General features: G+C 44.2%; 1 protein-coding gene across 1 annotated transcript; it reads right to left on the minus strand.

Annotated features, from left to right (window-relative positions):
• Positions 1-1,531: 1,531 nt before the first annotated feature.
• Positions 1,532-3,266, minus strand: LOC119348979. The gene is made up of 2 exons (XM_037616993.1): positions 3,186-3,266; positions 1,532-3,088 (listed from the first exon to the last, which is right to left on the minus strand). The coding sequence occupies exon 2, from the start codon at positions 3,062-3,064 to the stop codon at positions 1,886-1,888; it is 1,179 nt and encodes a 392-aa protein (XP_037472890.1). The 5' UTR covers positions 3,065-3,088; positions 3,186-3,266; the 3' UTR covers positions 1,532-1,885.
• Positions 3,267-8,748: the final 5,482 nt, after the last annotated feature.

The raw sequence follows: 8,748 nt of genomic DNA on the forward strand, positions 1-8,748 counted from the left end.
CTCCCCCCTGAACACTATCGCAGAATCCGCCGCCACCTTAGTGAGGTGGCCAAGCGGAGCTGACTCCAAAGCAGAAAAGGAACAAGTAGCATAAGTGACCGGGACGGACGAGGTACCTGGCTCGAGGTTCCGGGCAGCGGCCTGGAGGGCAGCCTGCTCGGGGACAGGCAGGGCCGGGCTGCCAGCCGGTCTGGATGCCTCAATCCGAGCACTGCGACGCGAGGAGGTCACCGGGGATGAGGTCGACCTGCCCCGCCTGGAGTAAGCCGCAGTCCGGGGGGGAGGCGGTGGGCCAGCAACCGGAGTGGTCACCACCACCGCCAGTCCCACGGCGGCGGCGTGCGGAGTCGCTAGAGGGGGACCGGGAGCGTCGGGCAGGGACCAGGGGAGGGTGGCGGAGCCGGAGTCATGGCCACCGTCGGAGGCGAGGAGACCCCCCCCCCAACCGGGCTGGAAGCCACCCCCGTGAGCACAGAAGGAGTCGGGGTCGCAACTGGGCCCGACGCCCCCGGAGTCTCCTGCTGGGGAGGGGCAGCCACGGGGGAGGACGGGGCGGGTAGGGCCGGGTTAGCCGGGTCGGGCATGGTCGGGTCAGCCGGGTCGCCCGAGCCGGGGGAGGGGGCGAAGATGCCGGGGGTAGTACCGTCGGGGGAGCGCGGCGAAGATGCCGGGAAGACCTGAAGGCTTGCGTCCGAGGCGTCGAGGCGGTCGTCATTAGGGGGCAGGGGATCCGCTGCGCAGGAACGGCCGGCCCCTGTCCCGCCCCTAGCAGTCGGAGCGGGAGGCTGGTCGTGCGGGCTGTCCTCGAAGTCGTCCTCGTGCGGGCTGTCCTTTCTCTTATATATATGGGAAATCATTTCTCATTGGCTTTTTTTTAACGAACTTCGCAACAAATATGTTAACTTGGCAAGTAATATTAACAGGACAAAGGTAACTACTAAATGAGTGGTATTAGCAGAACCAACATAACTTCTAAATGAGTGTCATTAACAGGGCCAAGGTAGCGTGTTTGATGTGCTCTTTGTTTTCAAAAAAATGCTGTCAGTTTCAACTTCTAGTGAAGAGTGGAGCTCCAAACTGAAATAACACAAAGTAACACACATTAATCGTGCCCAGATTTGACTTTGTTTGATTCTTTCCTCTTAAGTTTAGCAATCTAAACAAAAGGTAACAGTGGAACACCATGCATGCTGATTTCACTGAAGGAACCCCCCTGTCCACAATTGTATGTACAAGAGATAATAATAACAGTTTCAAGTGTACCAAAACAGAGCGGCATCAATATTCATCTTTGATGGATAAATGGTTTCACACGTGAGGTGATAAACGGAGAGAAGAGATAAAAATGCAGATAATTTCAAAGATATTTAATGCCTCCTTATGTTGCTTTAGTCTTGAGTTTTTGGTCGTTCGGAGGTTGTAAGCTGGATCATGTGGACTGGTGGGCGGTTGTATTTTTCTCTCTATCTTAATAATATACATGCAGTCCTTCTGCATGGTTCAAAAAAAAACATTTACCAGCATAAGAAGCTAACAAGTGACGACGACAATTATTACATGAAGGAAAGAGTTTTATGTGACTAGGTTCAGTCATATAACTGCATTACACACGAAAGGATGGCTTACAAGCTTCGGTGGTTGAACATCACTGTTGACAACCACGAAAAGGAATGCAACTGTACACCAGCAGATGATAACCAAATTTGATAGTCATATAACTGCATTACACACGAAAGGATGGCTTACAAGCTTCGAGTAGATGAAGGACTTATGTAATCCATGGCTGGAAACTAGAAGGTATATATGACCCAACCCAACAGCTGAGTTTCCTGACCGCACCGGAGCCATGCCAACTTGGCAAATACGAAGCCGGCCCCTCCAAATTTCACTGAGCATCAGATGGCCGTTCCGCAAAACAGGGAACGTATGGCTGAAGGTTTACCATACCATAGTCTCCAAGAGTGCAGATACTATGCAATTTCTGGGTATCCATATCATACGACATAAGTGTCTGTTCCGATTCCACCCCTCCACTAAGGAAAATTAGGTTCTGTTCCGGATGGATTGCAACCAAGGTGTAGTGCTCACCGTGCTCTAGACAAGGCCTTTCTAGCAGCTCCAAAATGCTGGCAGTGTGCTTTAAGGTCCACTGTCCACTAGCATAGTTCTCAAGAGCCCAAACTGATAGCAGACAACCGTTACCATGATCTATCTGCATACCATATAAGCACCCCAGAGATTGCCCGATAAAAGTAAAATCAACTTTGGGCGGTTGTGGAATTTTCCTCCACGTATTGCCAGACGTGTCTATGGTAACTATCGAGCGTGTTGTGACCCCATCCGAGTCAAATGTGTCCTCCTCGGAATCATAGGCAATGAAATGCAGAGTGTCATTTAAGAAAACATATCCTTCGCCACCAAACACCCGAATCCATTCACCCCATCCGCTCGGCATGGAAGTCCATTTTCGGGTATCCGATGTGTATACCTCTACCATACTTATGTCGTAGAAACCAGGAATGAAGATGAATACTGCAAAACGGTGAGGTACGGCGGGGTCGAAACACAAGCAGAAGGTGTAGTGTCGCGGAGCCCCCTTCTCTTGCGTGTGAGGCACACTCACCGCAGCCCAAATCTCCTCGGTGGCAGGGTTGCACACGACGTATTCCGAGCGTTTGGTGGCCTGATTCCAGCCTTGGCAGAGGAGAATGCCGGCGCAGCAGTCTAGGAGACAGACGTACACGTACTTGTGCTCGCACAAGAAAGGGAGAGAGGGGTCGACCAGCGGCTGGCCTTTTCCGGATAGGTTAATGAAGCCGTTGTTGCCGCTGCCGGAGAGGCCGAAGAAGCCGGAGAGCGTCTGGGGCGACCTCCTGAGGACGGCGGGGTCGTAGCAGAGAACGAACCACGCCGTGGACACGCACCTTGAGCGGCACAGAGACTGGTACGGCACCCGCGACAGGATCTCCTCCCGGAGGAGGTGGTTGGGGAGGCCCTCTATCGCCCGCTCCTCCTCCTCCTCCTCCTCCTGCTCCTCCTCATCCTCCTCCTCCTTGTTCCCCATCCCGTATCCGGCCTGCTGCTGCGGCTGCGAACAGTTAGTTCGTTTAGAGTTGAGATGTGCTCCTCCTTGGATCGAAGAACAGAATAAGAAGAAGAAGATGGGGGAGAGGAAGGAAGCAAACCTCGCACCCAAGCGCGACGGGAAGTGACGGCGGCGACACGCGGCGGCGGTAGCTGGCGGACGAGCTGCCTGGAACCCAAGGGCCAAGTGCGGGGAAAGTGAACTGAGTTGGAATGACCGTGGAAAGGAAAAAAAGCCAAGAGGGCGCCACCGCCACTGCCTTCTGATTGGAGGCCCAAAGCTCACCATTAAATTATTTATGTGCATGTTATTTTCACGTTTCTTATTTACTTGTATATTTGAGCAAATGGGCTTTCTACAGGGTAGTTTTGGTACATTATTGTTTCATTTATTTTTTGGGTAATAAACTTTGGCGTGGATGTTGGTTCATGCTTGTAGTTGAAGTCCGTCTTGTTTTGTTTTGTTTTGTTTCTTTTCGTTTTCTCTTTTTGGTTATTAGTGCTAGTCCCACCCAAGTGCATATTAGTATGTTAATAATTTTTATTTATGTTTCAAAAGTAGAGGAGTTACAATATGTATTACATGTAATTTTGGAGTTGCTAAAAAAAGTAATTTTGGCGTTCAGCAGGTATAAGTTTTAGTAATATGGCAAGTATACACTCACGTGTTCTCCGAATAGTTCTGATGAAAGGTGATAATCGTTCCGACTTTGTGCTTCCTTCCTTCATCTGTGCAGAATATTTCAGTAAATTACTTTATGACTATGTGCCCGCGCAAAACTGCTTAACAGTAACAGCATGCCCTTAGCTATGCCACAGCAGTCAGCATCATACGCAGATAGGTACAGAGTAGAGCAAGATCCTAAATATAACTCCATTCAAAATAACCATGAGCGCAACAGCTCCGGCGGATTCAAAATCATCCATCGATGAAGAGACCAATTTCCCCTCGTCTCATTATATATGGCATAGCGTTTTACCCCACCCTGCAGAGATTTGTATTCTTCACAAGTTTAGACCATCTCGAAGCTAATTGCGTCGTGCTATGATGATACTGAACTAACAACTTTTTTAATGTAAAGAGGAAACACTTGCGCAATCAGGGTAACGATTTGGGCAGCAGCCTTGCTCAACAAAAGTCAATTTTGTCGAAACTAAGTCACTCAGAACCATTGAGTAGCAGTGTGAACAGAGTTCAGTTTACATGTTTACGAACTCGGCGCACAATTCAGAATGAAAAATTCCAACGGATGATAAAATTCCACAACTTCATTATGGACAGTAAACTCTCATTATGTTCAGAAATTGATTTCACTAACGGAACCTCGTTGTCTCTATATACAACAATCTAGAGAAGTCAGTGCGAACGTATAATTATATTACTACAAAAGGAGGAGGTAACCATTCCAAATGAAAATGAATGAACAAAACTTTCAAATGCATCAAAAATAAGATGGCACCAATATATAACTTTGTCGGGATAGCAAGTACTACTAGACATAACCCTGAATAAATGGACAGAGAGATATGAAAATGCAGATAATTTCAAACAAATATAATAGCCATTGTCGCACATTTACCCACATGAGAAGCTAACAATAACAAGTGACCATGATAATTAGTACATAATGGGAGGAGATTAAATGATTTGGTTCATTCATATTACTAGACATAACCCATCAAAGGGTGGCTTACAAGTTCTCACTGCCTAGCCAACAAAACATTGTTCAAAGCCATAAAAGCACATGCAATTGGAAGTCAACTGATATGAAAACCAAATTGGAGTAGATGTCGGACTTGTCCAATCCACTGCCCAAAACTAGAAGATCTGGACCATACCCAACAGCCGACTTCCATGAAAGATATAAAGCTGCTCTGAAATTCAGCAAGCACCTGACGGAGACCATTCCGCAAAACAGGAAACGTGAGGTTGTAAAGTTTCCATCGGGACAACAGAGCAGATAACATGCAGCTTTCGGGTATCCATATCATACGCCATCAAGGAAAATCAGGTTACATTCTGGATGGATTGCAACCAAGGTGTGTTATATCCATGGATCGGGTAGGCTAGATGATTCGCGGTACTTCTTACCTTCTCCTTGTGTCTAGAGGGGCTCCGGTTGCCGGCTATGGCGCCGGTGCCGGTGTGATGGCAGAGAGTGGTGATGGCGGTGCTTCCCATCAGCACTGCACTAACCCTAGATCGGTAGGGGATTAGGTGGGGTGTACGGCGCTGCGACGAACCTCGTAATGCGAGCCGCCGACCCCCACCTCTTTATATAGTGCAGGTGACAGGGGGCCGTCAACCATAGTGGGTTGAGCGCCCCCGATCAGGGCGCAGATCTAAGGGCCCGGTGGGCCGTTGGGCCCACACGATGGAGATCATCCTAACATTCTCCCCCTTGATCTCAACTTTTACTTTTGACCTTATATTTTTACTTTACTCGTTTCATAACAGATCAATACATAGAACATGTTTCATCGTCACAGCTCAATTGCCGATAGAATCAGACAGCCACAACATACCTCTCTATTTTGAAACAAATTCTTTAACCTTGGGCCATTTTATTGTCCGGAAATTTTAGACTATAGCATAAAACCCATGTCGACTGTGTGTTCTCCGAACACACTGGGCGGTAAGCCTTTAATAAGTAGATCTGCAAACACTTGTCTGTTGCTTTTATGCTTCAAGCATTCCTACATAATTCCGGACTTTCTCCTTTACACTGTGTCAGTGTGTTTGGCATCAACACTTGACTCGTTGTCATAGGAGCAAAAGACTTAAAATAGTTATCGTTGTTGTCAACCATTATCAACTCCGGGTACAGGTCTTCATAACCATTTTGCCTGTCTCCCAGCCTCATATCAAGCTATAACATATCTTTGCATCACATTGATGATAATTGTTTCATTCTTTGGAGCTTTTCCACACAAAAACCTCCAAGTATGAAAGTTAGCGACAATTGTGGATTTCGCTATACATTTCACAAGTCATGTCTTTGTACTCACAATTTTTTGAGAGCACTTATTTCTTTCAGCTTGAGGCCGATATCTTTGACTCCATTCCAGTGATCTATATATGGACTGGACATTGCCAAAACAACCCGGATATGTGAACTGTGTCAGGGTAATGTATTGAGCTTCCAACAACTGAAGCATATGGTACCATATCCATTTTCAATCTTTTCTCATCAACTTTTGGAACACCATAGTTTCCAGTTCTATTACCCTTAACTATAAGAACAGGCGTAGGTTTTCTCGCATGCATACTTCAGAGACCTTTCTTAGCATGTCCATTCGACATCCCTAATACCCCCGTTTATTCTTTTCTTTGTGAATCTCGATACTTATAACGAGAGACACTCTACCGAGAACATTCTTTTAAACTTTGAGGACAAGAACTTCTTTTCTCCTCCTGCAATAGGTTGACATCACCACTAGCAAGTAGGATGTCATCCACATGCACAGGATTAGGAAATGAATTTCCCATTCTATAACTTTGCACGAATACAATTGTCCTCTCATTTTCTTTAACCCAAAACAACATTTGATTGCTTTAGTCCATAAAAGACTTCTTCGGGCAGTATCCCCTGTGTTCTTTACTTTCATTTGATGTAACTCAGATCATAATATCTTTCATCTGATGTAACTCAGATCATGATGTGCTACCAACACTCATTGTAATCTATTCAGTGCAAAATGCGCAAAAACCTTTCGATTTAAGTCGTGTTTTACACCTTTACATATTTCCTTTGGAGTCACATTGTCCTTGTAGACTCTTTACAGCCTACTATTTTGGCTCCATTGGAAATTACTCATCAATCCCAAACATCGTCGGGATTCACCAATTTCATTTCATCTCACATAGTCTCTTATCATTTAGATAAGCAGACACTTCTCAAAGCTCGAATGAGCCTTTAAATGAGGTGGGATCAACTTCCATTTGAATTTCACTAACATAGGCTTTATAGTAATCAGAAGTATCTGATTTTCTCATTCCTTGAGACCATCAGTGTCTCAGGTACTGGCACTTCTTTCATATGGGGATGTTGTTGCTCTGTCAATGCAAGAGGCAAACTAATTCTATAGTCTTTCATTTCCAAGAGGCAATAGGTTTTACAGGGACCTGTATCACAAGATCCATGTTTACTCATTCATCCTTTATAGAGCTAACAACATGTGTTGTATAGGTCATACAACATGCTCCCCCAGATTACTCCATCTTCACTCAAAAATGGCGTATCTTAAACTTTATAATTTGGGTTTATTCTGTTAAAACTTTCTTCTTTATGGCACTTTAAGCACCGTCTTAGTATTCCTTACTCTGCTTTCGGAACTGTAAAAGATCCAAAAATACAACTATTTCTTTCTCCCCCTCGAAATGTGGCCAGAACTTTTCTGTCACAATTTCGAAAAACCATTCATAACTCTTGTGAATTGAGGAAACTTTGATTATCTACTTCATTTATCTGATTACTTCAGACGTAATGAAGTTATATGTTAACTGGTATGGGAGTACTTTTTCCTCATTCCATTTCAGAACTCAACAGAGTTCTTTATCATTAGTACTTTTGCAAGTCACACTTGCATAAAATTCTTATCTTTAGGTTCATCTGTAACTTTTAATCTCTTTGGATTTATTGAGTGCTTAATGACCATTACACATAAGTTGTACGGTCGATACTAGGAAAGCATAATAGCTACTCCATACTTTTCTCCTAGAGTGAGACACATTAAGCACATGAGTCGTCATATCTTTCTCCTGTCATACAGGATAAGTCCTTTGCCAGAATTTCTCCTGACATATAGGATTTTTGACATAATACTATGTCAACTTTACCCGGTTACGCAGGTATTTTCCCAGACTTTCCCCGCCATGCGGGTTTTACCATAATCCTCTTTCCCGCTATGCAGGTAATTCCCTGTAAGGAACATGAATGCCAGAATTGGCTCTTTTGACCGCATATGCAATCATCAAATTCAGTAATAAATTCGAACGTTCTTTGACACACATGCTTAATCCGACATTGGTCAAATTAAACACGCATGTTGCTTGTTTCATCTCAAATCATGTTCACTGAAAAATCTTCTTCATATAGAATACATGAAAGACATTCGTCAACCAAGACTCTCAATGATCTATCTGTTTTCTTCTCTTGGATTAATATCCAAGAATTCTTTTCTTTTGAAGCCATTATTTAGAGAGAACATACTCCCTCACGTTATGACCTTTCCTGGTCATCTTTTGGGTCACAAGTACCCAGCCATTCGCTTTCACGAATGAAAGCATGAAAACTTTTAGTCTGAGGAAACATAGCCAATAATCAACAATAATGAGCATAAAAATAACCCTACGTTGGTCTGGTTAAAATATATGCACATTAAACTTTTGTAAAACTTCCTTTTTATACTCTAAATCACCGTTGTGGTAGAATTAGAATAAAACTCATTCTTCTACATTAATTCCATATCATGTTGGGCGGAAATGGAAATAATGCATATAACTCATAAACAATGTGATGATAATATTTCTATTAAACAACTTTGCTAAGAAAATAATCATCATTATCAACTTTATTGCAGCGGAAAACTAGCAATATACAGTTCTCATCTTTATCAAATTCTCCGAAAATTGGTCACTTGGATACAAAATTTATTAGAGAT

Source organism: Triticum dicoccoides, chromosome 1A (assembly GCF_002162155.2).
Source record: "Triticum dicoccoides isolate Atlit2015 ecotype Zavitan chromosome 1A, WEW_v2.0, whole genome shotgun sequence".
NCBI lineage: Eukaryota > Viridiplantae > Streptophyta > Magnoliopsida > Poales > Poaceae > Triticum > Triticum dicoccoides.